The sequence below is a fragment of the Apus apus genome, chromosome 10, assembly GCF_020740795.1.
Source record: "Apus apus isolate bApuApu2 chromosome 10, bApuApu2.pri.cur, whole genome shotgun sequence".
Lineage (NCBI taxonomy): Eukaryota > Metazoa > Chordata > Aves > Apodiformes > Apodidae > Apus > Apus apus.
Window position 1 is genome coordinate 1,636,781 of NC_067291.1, and position 19,147 is coordinate 1,655,927.

A 19,147-nucleotide genomic window follows, 5' to 3' on the forward strand; every position below is an offset into this window, starting at 1 on the left:
CAGTTCAGAAATCCCTGACACTCTTCATTTAACAGGAGCTGTACCTGTGATGTTGTGAGAACTTAAACATGGCTGAGAATAGTTTAAATATGGCCACTAACTAGTTCTTGAAATGTGCATGCATCTCAATTTCCTACATTTCAGTACTCCCTTCACGAGGTGGGTTGTAGCAGTGGCGTATTCCTTATACACATCAGGTGGCCAAGGGAATTGGAGTCATCCCAAGCCATTCATATAACAGCAGCAAAGCTGAAAGCAGATAACATTCCTGTTCTGCTTTTCTTTATGTCATATATCCCATGGTATAACTGAGATGTTATTGCCCAAAGCAGGAGGAAACCCAGGACATGCCAATAATGTGCCACGGGAGGAAAAAGGAAATCTAAACCGGAGGGGCTGGACAATATGGAAAATATTTCTAATCATTAACTAACAAATCAAGCATTTCAGTGAGTAGTTTTCAGGTGTGGCATGTTTGACAGGGTTGTTTTTCAAAGATCCCATCAACATCCTGAAACACTGATGACAGGATGGCACCACAGACACACGCTCCCCTCCTGTGTTATCCTGCCGCGGGGAATTACGCCAGGAGCAGCGGGAGGTGTTTTCCCTGCATGATTAACAGCTGGAAGTCACATGGATGTGTCAAACTGGTGGACACACCCATAGCTCTTGCCTCTTCGACTTTACCAGCCTAATGTTGGGGAAATAAAAGAATTGTGCTTTTGCCAGGGAGGGATTTGAGTTCTAAAAAACCCTGATGGTTGTTGTTGAGTTCAGCTCCTTGTGGGTAGTTGTGTGCTCCGATGTGAGCAGCTGGCAGTCCAGACCTGTGTCCCCATGTCTTCATTCCATGCAGCAGAAAGAGCTGGGAGCCTTACAGTTTGCAAAACACAGGTCTGGAGGGAGGAAGGAGAAGGAGGAATCTTCTCTTACCCGCATCGGTGGGATTTGTGTTGGGGTGTCTTGGTGTTGTGTCTGGGCAGCTCAAAGCACGACACTGTGTGTTGGAATCCCATAAAAAGTACATGTACTGTGGGTAAAAATAATTCCTAGTGGGAAGCTGAGTTACTTTCCCATTTTCCTGCCTACCTCACCCTGCTGGTGGATTGCTGGCTGTCCTGCAACCACCACGTTGCAGCAGGAGAACAGTATCTCTGTTTGTTGAGTATCTTGGGCACTGTTCTGTGGCCCATTAGAAAAATCACTGTGTGAAGCAGCAAAGGGACTGCTTGAAATATTTTGCTTTGTTTTTAACTTATTTTCATTAGCTTTTAACTCGGTTAGATGCAGACAGATAAATCAACCAGCTTTCCTTGTCTATTGATCCAGAATGGAAATTGCCTGGCGACAGTTTTAATGTATCCTCTTAGCAGCATTTCTTTAACCACGGTCTCCCCAGCTCAGCCCGTGGCTGCAGTGGAGCCACTGCTCAGGGAGTCACTCACTTCACCTCAGCTGGTCTGCTGAAAGGTTTCTTCCCAATCAGACAACAGGCTGGATCTCAGCTGTGCGGCCTTTGTGCGATGCCAAATGGAGCAAGGACTTTTTCTTGACCCCTTAGAAAAACACGGCTGAGAAAAACTTGACGCATCAGCAGCAGCTGAAAAGATGAATCTGGTGGATGTATGTCTGGCAAGCAGCAGTGTCATGATTTTGCCGTGTTCTTAGCAGGTCACTTGCTGAATACACGTAGTTTTTAGTGAGATCTAATCTGGAAGTGTGTAGGAAGAGGTCTGCAAAGAGTATTCCAGAGTGTAGTTACTTTTTAAAAAGTGATGAAATGCATGTTAGAAAGAAGAGGCTTGTTGTGTGTGGCACTTGTTACACCATGCTTCAAAGCTTGAAGTAATAAACCTGCTCCCTTATTGGCATTCAAACTAATTTTAGTGTAATTACTCATTAGCAGAGCTCTGCACTGCTGAGCAGTCTCCTTACAGGGCTGTGTACAAATCAGTTTGGAATGGCACTCTGGGCGCTTTGCAGAAGAATGGGGAAAAAGGGAAGGGAATAACCCAGTCTTCTAAATCCATTCCACAGCTCTCAACAGCACCAAACTGCCACCAAGCTGGTATTTAATTGCAGTTTTCCAGGGGAGGAGTTTTCTTGCCTATTCATTGCTTCCCTCACCTGTACAATTTACATGTCCTTTGTGCTTTTCTTTGGTTCACAGTTTATTTTTCAGATTCCATTAGGTTTTTTTATGTGTTTGCCTGCTCTACCTATAATGCTGTCAGAAGGAATATTTCTGGGTTTGAGTCTTGCATGAGGACAAAACTGGGATGCTGTTGGTTCAGGAAATCTTGGCAGCTCTCCCAGACTCTTCATCTTGATGCCTGCAGGTTCCTCAAGCACTGTGTGCAGATCACTTAAGTAAAAGATGGATCTTTCTCATTAGACAAATACATGAGTGTGTGGGATGTGTTTTAGATTAAGCAGATGAATTTTAAAAAAATTATCAGGGGAATCATTTTCATTTTATTCCAATGTAATTATTTTGAAAAAAAAAAAAGTATTATATTTTAAGTAAAGATAAATATTTTTAGAGATAGGTGAGATGTAGCTTTTGTGTCAAGAATGTGGCATTTGAAGCAGAGCACCTGACAATATTACACAGATGAGAAACCAGAGTTAGGTAAGGTGATGGAAGAGAGTGGTTTGCATTTCAAGCTCTAACAGGACAACTGCTGTGCTGGAGGGTGGCACTGTGATCCTGTGCTTTGGAGTTTTGTTCTTTGTGAGTTCATCCAGCAGAAAATAATCTCCTTCAGTTTTCCTAGAATTAAAATGCACAACTGAAATGGTGGCTGGAAGGAAGTTCTGTATTGAAGCAGCAACCTCCTGTAGTGCTGGCTAGGAGGGGTTTTAACTTTTAAAAGTTAAAAACTGGAAACACTTTGTATGTAAAGCAGTTTTAATCACCGTGAATCAATCAATCAAAGGGTTCACCAGAATGGTTCAGAAGATGCTACTTCAGAAGATGCTGCTTTAGAAGATGCTACTTCAGAAGGCATTTGGCTGGTGCAGCTGTAAAACACTTCTTTTTTTCTTTTTTTTCTTTTTTTTTTTTAATAACAGCTTCCCTACAGATTATTCCTCAAACTGTTTCATGATTCTAAATAATATTATTAATGTAATTAGCTAATAAAAGGCTAAGAAATTAAAGCTCTCTGCAAGGGGAAAATACTCAGTTGAAGTGTAAAGTGAACAGAAATGTAAAGATTTGCAGCAACATGGAAGCCAGGCAGGCACTCTGGGAAAGATGCTGAAAGCCACAGGTATCAGGGAAGTGTTTTGCAAAGTTCTGTACCTTGTTCCTCAGTGGCAACACGATGTGGAAGGAGTAAAGAAGGGTGCAGTGGGTGAGGCTCCAGTCCAAGGGAGCTCAGATTAGGCACAGGAGAAGCCTGGCTGGGGTAAGCAGGGATATTGAGCTGGCACAACTTCGAGCAGAGGGGTGATAGTTGGGAATATCCCCTGACCCTGATGCAGGGCTCCATGTGTCAGTGTTGAACTCAGAGGTTCCTGCCAGCCCACATCTCCAGGCTGGCAGGTTCCCCTCTCTTCCAGTGTATCTGCTACTCCTCCCAATCTGGCAGAACCTGCAAACCTGCTGCAGATGCTCTGTCCCACCATCCAGGTCCCTGATCAGATATGCTGCCTTCTCCATCCCAGAGCCAAGCCCTGGGCTCTGCCCCTCATTCCCAAGGCTGCCAGTTATTCCTCACCCCAGGCCACTGGGAGCCTGTGGGGCCAGCCAGCTCTGCACAGGTCCCACCATCCACCCATCCAGTCCAGATTTGGCTTTGCTCATTCCACCTCTGCATTTCTAAAGGGTGTTTCTGTATTTTGCTTGTTGAGCCATTTTGGTCTCTGTTTTTGCTTCCTTTACACTTGGTGTGCTGAAGCATGGCCAGGAGCTTCTGTTCAGCCAACTTCCTGCCGTGCCAGTTTGTCTTCTTGCATGTAGGAAGGTGGATCATTCTGGGGTTGTGAGTGGTTTGTCCCTGAAGATCAGTGAACTTTCCTGATCTCAACTGCCTGTAAAGGCAAATTGACACGTGTCCCGTGGCCTGCTCAAGGCAGCTCAGTGTCTTGGTTATGCCAAATATCTTCCTCAGTTTCTTCAGGATCTTAAATTCTTCCATTTGAGGGTCATTTCAGCTAAGGATGCCACTGACTATCAAATCTCTGGACTTTATTTACAAAGAGCAAATGGTCATCTCTCCTGCTGGGCCATCCAGCACTGGTGTCACAGAGGTGCCTGCAACGCGCTGCGCTGTGTGCTGCTCTGAGATGTGGTGGTGGTTTGGGTAGGAAGAAGCTTCTAGCAGTAGCTGTAAGGGCTGATAACTCTATCTAGAACCTTTTCTGCCCCAACACCCTGGTGTTGCCCCTTGGAACTGTGCCATCCAACGAGGGGGGAAGGCTGGTCATGAAACACCAGACTGCAACAACACGGGCAGCCCTGAGGGCACCAGGGCCCTGGCTGAGTGCAGGAGAAGAGCTAAAACATGGTGCATTTCTGTAAGAAACCTAATTATGGGAACATAAAAATAGTTTAGATTTTGCAATGAATGTAGGATTAATGGTAGAGTCTATTGATTAGGAGCAGGGTGCTGGAGAGTACTTAATTGTGATCTGTGGCTGGTCCAGTGTGAAAAGGATCATTAAGAAGAGATCCTTGTGTAGTTGTCTTTCTGTGATCTGTATTTTCAGTATCAAAATACTCATGGCTCTGGGAGTCTTGCAGAGTCCTGTAAAGATAAAAATATCAAAGTAAAAAGTCTTAATTTTAGCATGTAATCAAGAAGAAACATGTAAGTGAAATGTACTTGAATTGGTGATGGTATTTACAGCAGAAAGTGTTGGGGAAGTGACACTGTTCCAGCTGCCAGGGCCTGAGAGAGGAGATGAAACATGAGTGAGGAAAGGTGGAAGATGCAATGGAGTGGTAGCAGATACACCAGCATGTGGGGAGGGAGGGAGGACATTGTCCCCTTGGAGCTGGACCTTGTTTGTGGGGGTATCTGGTCTCAAGAAATACACCCTTGTCTTTGTGGTGTTGTGTGCAAGTGACTCAGTGGCTCAAATACTTGTGTTACATTGTGTAAATATGATAAAAGCAAATGGTTTGTTCTTCCACCGTGGTCAGTAGTTGCCTAAGAAGTAGAAATGAGGACACAAGTCCTGCCAGTTCCAAGACCTTCATGGGAGATGATGCTTTGGTTGACAAGGTTTTTTAGACCTTAAAATCAGGTTGTTGCTGGTGACCAACTTCCCAGTGCAGCTGAGACCTTGCCAGTGTGTCTGCCTGAAGGTTTGGTTGTTCAGATGATGTTTCCTGGGTTAGTCAGGTGGTTTGTGTGCAGTTTTCTCCCTGGTTTTGGAGACACAAGTCGACGTGTTCTGATTGTACGTTAGGTGGAGGTGCTGCAGCTCTCAGCAAAAGCTGTGCTAGGCCTGAAGTCTCTCTGGAGACACTGAGCCATTTTAGTTAGTTTCTGTAATTAATAAGTGAATAAAGGTATTTAGCCTCATGGATTTCTGTTTGGAAAATGTCACTGGGTGGTGTAAGCTTGGTAAATAGTTAAGAATCCAGAAAAAATCAGGGTATCCTGAGCTTTAGGGTTTTGTTACTAATTGTGCTTCCTGTAATGCCCTGTGGTAATTGGGGTCCAGCTGCTCAGAATATTACTGTTAGATTTACTGGCTGGATTGCTTTAATAGGATTTGGAGAATAGCTATTTGTCCATTACAGCTTGTGCTGTTAACTTGCCAACCTTCTAACGCAATAATCCCAGAGATTTATCCTGGCTTTAGAGTGGTAATGCAGGAAGATGTTCATGACCTACCCCCAAAAGTTTGTAAAGCCTTCGTATCGTGTGAAGCAGGAGTTGTTTATGCTTGTTGGGGTCTGTGTAAAGTGATGTCATGTATGTTATGAGAGGGAGGAAAAGCACTGATGGAGAGAAAACAACAAGCTTAGTGAAAGTTAGGAGAAAATCTCTCTTGCAACTGCCATACCAAGATGGTCACCACATCTGACCCCTGGCAGCAGCAGAACCCACCCTGTGCACTGACCTCAGTCTGTGCTACAGGCACAACCTGGATTGAGTTTGCATTTCTTACGTGGGTTTTGTGCAGTTTGTTGCTTTTTATGACTGGCAATAGTCAAAATTAATTCTGCATGTTAATGAGATAAAGTAGAACCTTGGGTCTGGGTGTCTTTTTGAATAAATACTGCAAGTTGGGGCTTTTTCTTGTTAAATGTTTGGTATCACATCTGGTTTAAAAGGAAATGAAAGTCTTGTTTGCCACTGGCATGTCAGTCCTCAAACCTGGATTGAGTTTGCATTTCTTACGTGGGTTTTGTGCAGTTTGTTGCTTTTTATGACTGGGAATAGTCAAAATTAATTCTGCATGTTAATGAGATAAAGTAGAACCTTGGGTCTGGGTGTCTTTTTGAATAAATACTGCAAGTTGGGGCTTTTTCTTGTTAAATGTTTGGTATCACATCTGGTTTAAAAAGAAATGAAAGTCTTGTTTGCCACTGGCATGTCCTCTTCAGAGGTCATATTTGATGCTCAGTTTTCACCCTTCCCTTTCCCGTGCCACTTCCATTCCAGTGGAGACCTGCTCTGCTTGCTCAACAGTGACGTGTCCTTTACTATTTCCCATTAGTTTTCAGTAGTTACCTTTGCCTGCATGTTGGCCTTCAGTTTAATGGCCTTTTTTGTGTGTTCATTTTCCTTTGTTTCCCATCGTGGTTTTGTTTATTTCTTTTGTGTTTTTTTTTTCCCCCCACCCTGTTTTCTTTTTCTTTTCTTTTTTTTTTTTTTTTTTAAACCGTGGTGATGTTTGCCCTTCATGTTCCCCAATGTTTGCACATGCCAAGATGTTGCCATCCCAACATTGCCTCCCACTTCACTGACCAGTGCCACTAATGACCATCTAGCACCAGCTACAACAGGACCATTGCCTTCAGCCCCGCGGGACGTCGTGGCCACCCTGGTCTCCACCCGCTTCATCCGGCTGACGTGGCGGACGCCTGTGTCAGACCCTCAAGGGGACAACCTCACCTACTCAATCTTCTACACCAGGGAAGGTATAAACAGGTAAAGATCTCACTGTGTCAAACGTGCTCTTCTCCATGCAAGCTTTGCTTCGAAACGCTATAAACCTGAAGTCTTTTCATGCTTAAAGTCTTCCAGGCTTCAGGGTCAGAGAGGGGTTGTGTTCCCTCCTACACCCTGATTACAGGAGGACACTCTTCCTGCTTTGCTGCTGCATCTACAGATCCTTAGGGACAGTGCTCATGCATGGGTTTGATTGACTGCAAACAGTTGCTACCTGCTTTTAGCAGACTGCTTAGAAACCAAGAGCAAGCACAGACTGTAACACCTCTTCACGAATGCTGACACTGCTATCAGTGCCATCCACAGTGGCACAGAAACATCTTCCAGATAATCCATATGTTATTGGGAGCGAGCAGTCACTTCAGGATTTAAAACTCTACATGTAGTCTGATTCCAGAGAGAACCGTGTGGTGTGGGTGTTGGTTAAGCATGGATTCTCTCCTGGTAATCCCTGGGAATAGAAATGTCATGAATGTGAAGCACTGATGAGTTTTTTCCCCTGCTATCCCAATGGTTTAGTTCAATCTACCCCTTCTTCTTCCTGATGGGCTCTGCTGCTCAGAATTACAGTTTCCAATTGTTGTGATGAGTCTGAAGAAGCTGGAACTAACCATCGTTTTGAGCAATGCTTAATTAATTGCAAATTGGCTTGCTTATCAGATTTATTACTCAAGAGAAAATGATCTGTCTACGTAACTGACTACAGAGTGAGACAAAGCTAAGGAAGTAATTAGAAGAGAATATAAAACATGCTGCTGCTTTAGGTAAAGCTTTCTCAGTTCTCTGGACAGACATCTTGTCCAGGCTCATGATGATTATTTGAGGCAATTAGTAAAAGTTTCTTTGCTTCACAAACATTGGTTTTCTCCTGCTTTTCCTTACTTTGGGAGTCATTCTTACTGGAGATGTTTTAAGTGAGACAGGAAAAATGGTGGGATCTCTCCAGCCATCCTTGTTTTTTGCCTCAGCTCCATCATGTTCCTGGTTTTAACGCCTCTACCTGCTGAGTTTTTATTTGCTGGAGACACCTTCATGCCTCTCCCTCTACCAGCTCTTGCTTTGAGGAAACCAAACACTCCCCTTTCACTACATACGAGACTATAGAAATCTAGAAAATACTTTTCTTGGGCCAAGAAAGCATGTGCAGAACAAAGAGGCAGCTCATGGTGTGTGGTGAATAACTGAGGAAGCTGCTGTCTCCAGTTCTTGCCCAGCAACCCCTGGGCTGGCATTCAGGCAGTCCATGAAGAGTTGACACAGCAAAGTTCTTCAGCTGGTGCTTGAGGGTGAGCACATGGTTCCACTGACTTCAGTGAAATCTTTATTTAAGTGTCCTTCTGGCTCAGGGTTCAAAGTAGGCTCTGAAAGCCTTTTATTACCACATACTATTTTCTCAACTTCACCACTGCTTTGCTTTTTGGCAGCTTTTCTGTTATGCCTCATAAAGACACTTGGGATTGCACCTTTCACCCCTTGGTATGAAAATAGTGAGATCCTGCCTGGACTTAGAGAAAGAGAACCACACAATTTTTAAAAAATGAAAGAAGAGAGTTCTTTTTTACCATTGCCATGTTCCATGGTGTGTTTTGACCAGTTAGTTGAGCCTTGTGGACATGTAGCTTGGTTACTGAGCGAAGAAATGGAGGAGGGTGTCACATCCACCTGAGCAGTCACAAAATGTTGCAGTGCAGCTCGGATGTGCAACCCTCCCTTCTTCCTTACCATTAGAAATCACTGCTTAAATGATCACTTTGCAGTCCTTGAATTATACATGATCTTTGCTGTGGTTTGAAGGACAGATGCACCACCTCCTCAGACCATTATCTTTTTGCCTACATGTACCATTTTCAGGGCATGTTACTGGATCCCTTTAGTAACCTGAGCATTGTCTCTTTCATGCTCATATTTGAGCACTGGTCAAACTAAGTATTGGAGTTATTTACCTCTTAAGTCAGGCTTGTGAAAAATGACAAAAATGACATGGAACAGGTTAGGAAGATATTCTGACATCTCTAAACCATCTTGAAGGGGCCGTAGAAAGTCATCTTTGTCCTGTGACATCTCTGCAGTGCCCAAGGTGTGAACAGCTCCTAAGGCATCAGCTCCTCATTTACATACCTTTTCTTTTTATCTGTTCAGTAAAAGGAGACACAACAGGGTCAGGTGTTCCTTAACTCTGCCCTTTGAACTTATTCAGAGGATTGCAAGATGATTGGAATGTGGTTCCCCCCCTCCCCGTAATCACGGGGCACTCCTGCTTTTCCCGTGCCCCATGTCAGCCTTGTGCCACCAACAGCTTCAGCTGGGCCTGCCCCCAGAGAAATTATGTGGTTCATGGTTTAAACTCACTGCTTGCAGAAACATGTTGGCCCCCGAGTTGGATGTTACACATTTGTAAGCAGCAGAAAACAAGGAATTATTACAGGAAAAAATGCAAAGGCTGCCGGAGTTGTAGCAGTTGCCTGTACCACTCCTGAAAGGACTAAAGCTGTTTCTGACAGTGTGTAGTGTCTCCTGGGGAGGAGGGAATGGGAATGAAGATCTGTAGGAGCTGAAGGTTGCTCTTTGAACAGAGAAGCTGCATCTGTCCATGGAATAGAAGTGTTTCAAAGCCTGGACATCAGCTGTGACAGAGGCTGCTTGTTTCGCTGGCTACAGAACGTCCCCAGCTGTGACTTCCCTCAGACCACACGTCTTCACGTTGGCTCGATGATGTCAAAGAGAGGCTTTTCCTGAGGGAATTGCCTATGGAGTTGGTGTCTCATGGCTTAATTGTCGCAGCTCTGCAAGAACTCACATAGCCTGATCAGATAAAAATTACTGTCTTCCTTATAGATGAGTTCACCCTTGTGTTAGGTATTCCACGTGGAAGGCACCTCCCCTGCAAAGGTTATGAACATTCAAATGTGTTGGGGGCTTTGGGGGGAAGAGAGGGCTTAGTTCTGTGAAACTTTAGACAAGCACCCCAGCAGAAGAACTACAGACTTTCAAGATTTGGACAAAATAATAGCCAGTCCATTTGCAGGTACAAGGTGGTAAATAGCACGTGTGAGATACTCCAGTAATACTGAACTCCCAGCTCAATGTAGCGTGCTCCAAATACAGAAAATGGAGTTTAATTGTGTGTAATCACACTGTCAAAATGTCTCTCTGAGCTCCCTGCCAGGCTCTGCAGCTGACACGGCTGGTACTGACAATATTCACTTCTGAATAATCCCCTGGAGGTTGTTTCTTGTATCAAGTGTAACTTTAAGCTTCACATTTCCAGATCAACACTTGTTTCTGGTTTTGAACCATAAGATTTTTCCCTTAGGCACCTGATAGCTGTTTTAAACCTTAACTGTCGTTTACAGAGCTCTTTAATTGGGGATTAAACTGGAATGAGGGAGAATAGCCATCCTGTTCTGTGGGGTAATACAGTTATTCATCCAGACCATCTGGTTTGTTACCTGTTATGCCTACCTAAACACACCAGAGCTCGTCAGAGCTGCCCAAGGCTCCCTAAGAAAGGGCATAACTGAGAGATTCATGTGGCACTTAATTAGATTAATCTCAACATATTTTTAACATACTGTTGTGTGAGGGACTGCACAGTTCCTAGTTATTACTGAAAATTGCAGTCCTGTGACGTGGCTGTCTGGTTTTTGAGAAATGTTGTCATGCCATGAAAATAATTTGATTTTTTTTTGGTAATTTTAAATAATAACCTTGGATTGCTGATTATTTTTTTTCTTCTGGAGAAAATCACTGAGTGCATTTACACTTGAGGCAGAAAATGCAATGCATTTTGCATGTCAATGGGAGACGAGTGTTATTCCACAGCTGGGAATCAGTTGGCACTTATTCTGGGTTTTCAAACACCATCATTGTATCTAAGACACATTTTAAAGAAAACCATCCATTTCAGAATGTGTTTTCCAGCAAACATTTTGCACTAGCTAGAATGGGATAAGTTGGTGAGGGAAAATATTTATCTTTTCCCCTGCCCCCCAGTTTCATCCCGTGGTGGGCAGGATATTTTTTAAGTGTGTCTTGTGTCTCTGTCAACTTCTTTCCTGCAAAAAATACACTGTAAAAGTCTTTTGTAAACATGTTAAATTCTAATATGCTATAACGATGCTGTTCATTTCATGATGGGATATTTTTTTAAAAGTCTGAAATCAATCAAGCTGTTCATGCAATGCCATTTTAGCTCAGCTTTCATGAAGGAGAATATTCTAGAAAACATTCTTTAGTTACAGTAAGGGTATTGTTTTCCTCTCTGTAGATTCAGTGTAGTATAGATACAGTGTAGAAATCAACAGGGATTTCAAAATGTTTGCAACCAAATTGTGCTAATTCAACTGTAGTAGCTGATTTGAAAAGAAATAAATTAAAAATTAGGATTTTGGCTTCACAGAGAGTGAAAGAAACTAAAGCATAATGGGTGGAAGGTAGGAAAGGAGAGACTGGAATAATTCTGCCTGGGCTCCTGCATTAAAAATGATTTAATAGCAGCTAATCACTGAGATGAGAATCGTCTGCCCTCTACTGTAGAGCGAAACAAAGTGGCAGACAAAAGGCAAGGAATTTTATTCAAAGGTGTCACATTTTCCCTTTATTTTTTCAGTGGGGAAAATCGTGATCTCTTCTTTTGTAACTGCTGGTGTTTGGGTGTGCAGGGCACAGGCAGGTCCCTCAGGGCAGGACAGGTGTAGGTGTTGGCAGCTCACACAGTGAGGGTTTCCAGGCCCCCAGCAGTGTGTTGGGAGGGAAGGCTGCACTTGGTTGATGATTAATCTTTTAATCTTCCCCTCAGTCCTGAGTTTGATAAGACCCAATGGAGTTTCCTGCACTGTCTCTGGTGCAAGCCTGTGCAAAGGGGAGGAGCAGGTTACTCCAGGACCGGGAGGTGTGAGGGGAGTAACTTCCCCCCATGCCTCAGGACACTGAAGGTGTTCTCCCAACTGGGTCACGGCTTTCATGGAATGGTTGGGGTTGGAAGGCACCTTAAAGATCATCTAGATCCAACTCCCCTGCTATGAGCAGGGACACCTCCCACCAGCCCAGGTTGCTTCAAGCCCCATCCAACCTGCCCTTCAACACTGCCAGGGATGGGGCAGCCACAGCTTCCCTGGGCAACCTGGGCCAGGCTCTCACCACCCTCACACTCCAGAATTTCCTCCTCATGTCTCACCTCAATCTCCCCCTTGTCCTCTCCCTCCCTGCCCTTGTCCCAAGCCCCTCCCCAGCATTCCTGGAGCCCCTTCAGGCACTGGAAGGTGCTCTAAGGTCTCCCTGGAGCCTTCTCTTTTCCAGGCTGAACACCTCTCTCAACCTGCAAAACGTTGGTGTTTTTCCTGAGCGGAACAGAACGGCTCCTTCCCACACTCTGCCTTTCCTTTGGGCTCTGGCAGACAACCTGAGGGCCCTGTATCCCGCGGCTGTCTCCTCGCTGTTGCCAGAGATGAGCATCCTCACCCTGGGCTGAGAGAAGCTCTTCTCATGGTCCTGCTTCCCAGAAAACCCGGGGCAGAATGTGCCGGTGCGTGGGGCTGGTGAGAGCAGTGCAGACACGGGCAGACGGGGCCTGTTGGTGGCTCCACGGCTTGTGTGGTAGCAGCTGCCTGGGGGTGTGTGAGGCAGAGCCCCTGCACAAATCTAAATATTAGGGAGGAACTAAGTAATGTTTGGAGGCAGAAGGCATTCAGGCAGCTCCTTTGAAAGACACACAAAAAGCAGCCTCACAATATTAACAAAAATGCCTTAAATCTCTCCAGACTGTGTGCGCTGCTTAAATATTTCTTCTTCTAGCTTCAGAGTAGTGGGATAAACTGTCACTTTGAATTATTGCCTGCTGATGCAAGAATAACAAAGAAACTCCTTAGAATTCTGTGATGTCGAGTATAATTTAGTCTTCAGTGTGTTTTTTTTCCAAAGAGAAGCTCCAATATCAGAAGCTGTTTGTCACCAGTGATTTAACATATTATTGTGATGTTGTGCAGCCCGTGCAGCATAAACAACCACATCATTAGCACATTAGGTTCAAACAGGATACATCTTAGTAACAACTGCTCCTTTCTTTACCCCTCCAAAACCCTCTTAGTAACCAAGGATTGTTTCTGTGCCCAAACCTTTTGTTTCCCAAAGGGAACGTGTTGAAAACACAAGTCGTGCTGGAGAGACACAAGTGATGATCCAAAACCTGATGCCAGAAACAGTTTATGTCTTCCGAGTTGTGGCTCAGAACAAGCACGGCCCTGGAGAAAGCTCCACACCTCTGAAGGTGGCAACTCAGCCAGAGGGTAAGCTGGGAAGAGTTTGAGGTTTCACCTTGGCATTGATGATGTTGTTGTTTTCCCCATTCTTGACCTTTTCCAGAAGAAGTTCAAAGTTGCACATGGTTTCAAAATGGTTTTCCACGTTACCAGGTGGGCGTGCTTGCGTGGTTTATTCTCAGCCTTAAGAAGAACTGATAAGATATTCCTTGTTAAAATTTCTAAAGTTCCTGGTGTGAAAGAAATACTTTAAAATTGGTGTTAATTGGAAGAGAAAAAAAGAAAAACTTTTAAGGAAATGTGGGTGTCTGGGGTTTGTTCAGATCACTTGGGATATGAGGAATCTGACCCAGGGAGCAGGATCTCCTGCAGACCTTTTGTGCCACCTTTGCCTCCACTAAGGAATCCATGTGAAATCCTGAAATATGCAAAAATACTGATCTCTTACCTGGAATTGCTGCTTTGTGAAGGTGACTCCAGAACACTTGGGTCTGGCAAAATGTTGTGGTTAGCCTTGGTGACGAGCAGAGTTCCATGCTCACCTTTCAGTTCAGCTTCCTGGCCCAGCACCCAACATCCGAGCCTACGCCCCTTCGCCCACCTCCGTCACCGTGGCCTGGGAGACGCCGCTGTCTGGCAATGGGGAGATCCAGAACTACAAGCTCTATTACATGGAGAAGGGGCAGGACACTGAACAGGTACAGAGCCTGGCTCTTCCTGCAGGACACACAACAGCATTTTGTTATTTCATGATGCTTTTACCTTTCATTTCCAGACACACTTTGTGTTCATTTTTCTAATGGAATCCCTTAGCCTAAAATACAGAAATACTTAAAATGAAAATTCCAGCATGAAGTGTGCTATATCTTTGAATTAAGGCAGTATTTTGTGGGAAGTCTTATTTAGGTATTCATCAGCATCACGTAGCTTTGGGGATGCCCATCTTATCAGAAGAGGCAAGCCCAAATGAAAGCTTGATCATCCTGTAACAGTCGTGGTTCGCATCGTGCCGAGGATGCTCATGTAGTTTTAATAGGTCAGCTGGTTTTATTTTAGTGAAGTGGCTAATTATTGGGTTTAGCAGCATCCTTAAACTGACCTGTTCTTACTTCTTGAGTTCTTTGATCCAGTGGTTGGTGTTTTGCTAGTGATGAGTGTCTAATGGATTAAATTTCTTATGACTCCACTGGAAGGATCCAAAGTGTTCCATACAAATATGGGTTGCCACCTGGGAATAGTCACAACTTTGGGAGAATTAATCCCAGTCACTTAGTTTCCCATCTGATGGCACCTGAATATGAGTCCAGCTTTAAAAAAAAAAAAATGGAAGAATACTTTTGTTAGCTTTTTAAAAAAATAAAATCTGACACACAATTTAAATATGAAGGTTGTATTCCTCAGGTAAAATACCTTCCCTGCTTCTGCATCCCACTATTGATAGTAATTTAATAGTAATAATAGGTAAGTTTGCCAGATCCTTTTTCATTTACAGCACCAGTGTCCATGTTATGATTCAGACTGGATAGTTAGAATTTTCTTTTACTGGTGGCATCTTTCTGAGTCCTGGCTGTGTGGGACCTGTGGGTTTGGTCTGCAGGTGCTGCAGAAGAGGTGTCACTCCTGCTTGTGAATTCAATACTGTGCTGAAAGGCACATTTGGAACAGCTGCAGACCTGATTCTGACCTTGCCTTGTGTGTCTGGTTCCTTTTGAACAGGATGTTGATGTGGGAGGACTCTCCTACACCATCAGTGGATTAAAGAAATACACTGAGTACAGCTTCCGAGTGGTAGCCTACAACAAACACGGGCCTGGAGTCTCCACCCAGGACGTTGTGGTACGAACCTTGTCAGATGGTAAGCTGCTCCATTCCAGCCCTTTCTTCTTGGGTTGTTTTTTTTTTTTTTTTTCAGAGATTATCTGGTAATTTCCTTTAAGTGAATTTTTAACCAGACTTCTCCAGCTTTTGTTCATTGTTGCCCTGTTTTCTTAATAATGTGGTTGTTCCTTCTGGCCAGACATAGTGCAAGTTCCCCTGGAGGCTTTTCAAATTGGGTGAAGGAAAATTACTGTACCTGCAGAAGCAGCTGGTGTTCTGATTACAAAACAAAGGTGTCCTTCATTTCCACATCAGTAGTTTATTTCCTGGGTTATTGAGTCTACAAAGTATTAAGAATGGACAGTAGCACAATTCCAGTGAAGGCAACAACTCCAAATTCTTTTTTAGCGTCTATAATATTTTTACATACGAGCAGATTTTTGCTTTTGGAGCTCTTCAGTTTTAGTTGTGGTCATGTGGGAGAATGTTGCATGTTTCTGGACTCCAGCACAGATACTATTTAGTCAAGGGGAGCAAATAGAGACACATGCACAATTGTAGAATGATTAGAGTTAAGGTAGCTAATTTTTTATGCAGAAGGTTAATCCTCTAGAAGAACAGCCAGACCAAAAATATTCCCAGCCTGGAATCCTCTCTCCAGGAGTGACCAAAAGCAGAAGAGATGAGCAGAATATTGTTCCAGATTCTCTCTGTGTCCAGAACTTTGTTTCTGGGGCACTTGGCAGTGGTTTCTGTGCATTTACTAACTCAATAACCATGTCACACCCTCTTTAACACACGTCACCTTTTATCATCGACAACATCAAGTGAACAAAGATCCCACCACTAAATTTTCTGTGAAAAATCACCCCTTTTTGTCTGTTTTCCACATTCCCACGTCACAGAAATGCTTGGCCATTTCTTTTGGGGAAGCTGTTTCAACTTTCAGTGCCCTTTTCTTGACTGTTTTCTAGGTTTCTTTTCTCCTCCGTGCTTTTTAAAATGGAATTAGAAGGGACTAAAACTGTATCAGATACATAAATTGACTGAATTTTTGGCTTGTTCTGAGACCTGAGGTGACATTTTTGGGGTAGACTGATCTTGGTGGCATTGGTCTGCTTATAGAGCCTTCATTTTGCATATAGTCAGGATTACTTTGTTCATGTGTGTTGCTTTATCTACCAAGGATTTCATTGGTCACTTCAACATCCAGGCACAAAATGTCCTGAGGACTTTCTGCAGTTCTTCACCATCAGTGTTAACAATTGTCACCTTGCTGCTCATCCTCCTTTCATCACTTATGAATGTGTTGAGCTACAGGGGTCTTGGCACATAACCCTGTGGAGCTCCACAGGTCATCTCCCACCACATACCTTCCTACCTTCTCTTTCTTTTAACCAGTTGTTTATTCAGGCAAGAATTCTCTTCTGTCATAGGGACCTTAAAGATCATCCAGATCCAACCCCCTACATGGGCAGGGACACCTCCCACCAGCCCAGGTTGCTCCAAGCCCCATCCAACCTGCCCTTCAACACTGCCAGGGATGGGGCAGCCACAGCTTCCCTGGGCAACCTGGGCCAGGGTCTCACCACCCTCACACTCCAGAATTCCCTCCTCATGTCTCACCTCAATCTCCCTCTTCCAGTTTTCATCCATTCCCCCTTGTCCTCTCCCTCCCTGCCCTTGTCCCAAGTCCCTCCCCAGCTTTCCTGGAGCCCCTTCAGGCACTGGCAGGTGCTCTAAGGTCTCCCTGGAGCCTTCTCTTCTCCAGGCTGAACACCCCAACTCTCCCAGCCTGTCTCCAGAGCCGAGCTACTCCAGCCCTTCATCTCTGTGGCCGCCTCTGGACTCTCCAACAGCCTCATGTCCTTCTTACTTTGGGGTCTCGAGCACTGGACACAGTGCTCCAGATGGGCTGAGTTGCTTCATTTCTTAGGAGCTCTCCAGCAGGTTTGTGATGCAGGATTTCCCTTTCAAAATGAAAAACACGTATTATTCCTCCATGTATCTGTGAATACCATGCTTTCTTAGAGCTCCAGTGTATTGGCCTAGTACAGATTTCTGACTAGGTACTGGAAGTTCCTAGTAGTTTCTCCAACAGAATCCCTTCTTACTGGCATCAGATTTCCCATCTCCCAGTACCAAGGTAACTTGTGATGGTTACAGCCTTTTCTAAGTCATGCACCTGTTTTTTCCCAAGTTCCTTGAGTAACCCCAGGTAGATGGCATCTCAGCCTGGGAACAGGCTGCTGGTTGTTCTGTCTTGCTCTTCCATAATCCCTTAGATTGAGATTTCAGGTTGAGAGACCCTGCAGGTCCCTTCCTTGTACAGGGTGTCATGGAACCACCTCCTCTTCCACAAGTGCAAAGATGTTAGTTGTGTGGCCTTATTTTTCTCTTTTTCTGCCATAGCCTGAGCATCTGCTAACTGCACAGTTTCCTTCGAGGGCTTCCAGTTCCTTATTTGTTTGAAGATGTGATTAGTAATTGTAACATTATTTTCAAGTATTCCTGAAGCTCATTCTGGCCCAACTTATATTTTCCTGTTGAACCTACAGAGAAGTGTTTCACACAGGTTGCTGAAGGATGTTGTCTTGCTTCTTACAGTCTCACAGCCCTGCTGCTTAACTCTGCTCTTCAGTCTCATCTCTCTGGATGAAGGAGGCACATTTTCTCCATGTGTTTCCTTCCCATGGTGTCTTTAAGCAATCTCCTTGTTCCCTGCGGGGATTTCACTCTGAGCTTCCTTTAGCTCCTATTTAACAAGCTGCTGCATTTTTATCTGGGTGTTTGCTCCTAGTCTTAAGGGTGTTATGGTGGTTTGTTGCAGCACAGCTCTTCAGGTATTACAGTTTGAATCAAGGGGTTTGTGCTGCTTATGGGGATTTCTGCTCTTCTTATGGTCTGCCTGATCGATGGGAAGTAATCATGTCCTGCAACTAGGGCTGTAATCCCTGCATCCCAGCCTGATGCAGGGAGGGGTGCTCTTCCCTGACCACCCTGCCCGTGCAGTCTCTCTGAACCATCACCCTGTGATCCTCCTGCCTGGGTGGTTGTTCTGCACCAAACCAAACTGGGCTCTGCCTTTCCTGTTGCCATTGGGGTGTCAGCCTGTAGGAAATCCACTGGATCTGTTGGCCTGGTTCTTAATCTGAGTCTAAGCTTAATTTGACACAAAAGGAACTGTGACCATGGTGAGATGTGTATATGGTTATATTTACATGCATGTATCCTGGGTCCTGCTGATTGTCTTTCTCTTGCCAAGTCTGCAATATAGCCATTAATAATTAATCACTCCTTGTGAAACCCATGACTTTTTAAAGGTTTTTTTAAGGCACCAACTATGTAAAATAAACACACTGACAAAAGCTTCACTTCATTTCCTCCTCTTTACCTGTATTGCTTTGGAAAGCACTTAATCCCTCACTCTGGTGATTCCAGACCCAGCTCAGCTGGGGAGAAAGAAAAACAAATCCCAGTTGACTCCATTTCTGTTGTGGGACAGTGGGAGAGGGTATTTATTTAAGCACACCCCAGTGTACCTTTCCCTTATCAAAGTGCTACTTTCACTTCATGCACTCAGGAGTGTTTCCTTAGGTATTGTTGTGGCTGGTGTGAGTTATTGGGGAAAACACATTATTCAGGCCAGAACAATCTTGAGTCCGGTTGTGCTACTTTCCTGTCCTTGTGCTTTGCTGGAGCCTCACCTTCCTGCCAGGGAACCCTTATCTCTGCCTTTGAGATAACAGTTGTGAGGCTGAAGTGCTGTGAGGAGCTTTCCTTGCCCTTGGGTTCTCTCTTACATGGCCTTCTTGTCTAATGGACTTGCATTGTCATGACCAGCAAGTTGCTACAGCTGGTAAAGAACTGACAAAGGGTGGAGGCTTAAAAGCAGAAACTGTCCATGTGATGCACCTCAGCTGGTCAGGAACA

At 44.4% G+C, this 19,147-nt stretch overlaps 1 protein-coding gene across 10 annotated transcripts in view; it reads left to right on the top strand.

The window, feature by feature from the left end:
- The window catches only part of NEO1 (neogenin 1), a 205,191-nt gene that overhangs the window by 148,482 nt on the left and 37,562 nt on the right, over window positions 1–19,147 (top strand). For 6 of the 10 annotated variants that reach the window (XM_051628379.1, XM_051628374.1, XM_051628380.1 and 3 more), the window contains exons 8-11: window positions 6,899–7,118; window positions 13,269–13,423; window positions 13,946–14,094; window positions 15,113–15,251. In XM_051628379.1, coding sequence (XP_051484339.1) covers window positions 6,899–7,118; window positions 13,269–13,423; window positions 13,946–14,094; window positions 15,113–15,251 — 663 coding nt within the window. The remainder of the gene's footprint in view (window positions 1–6,898; window positions 7,119–13,268; window positions 13,424–13,945; window positions 14,095–15,112; window positions 15,252–19,147) is intronic. The other 4 variants (XM_051628378.1, XM_051628381.1, XM_051628382.1 and 1 more) reach the window with 1 other exon arrangement.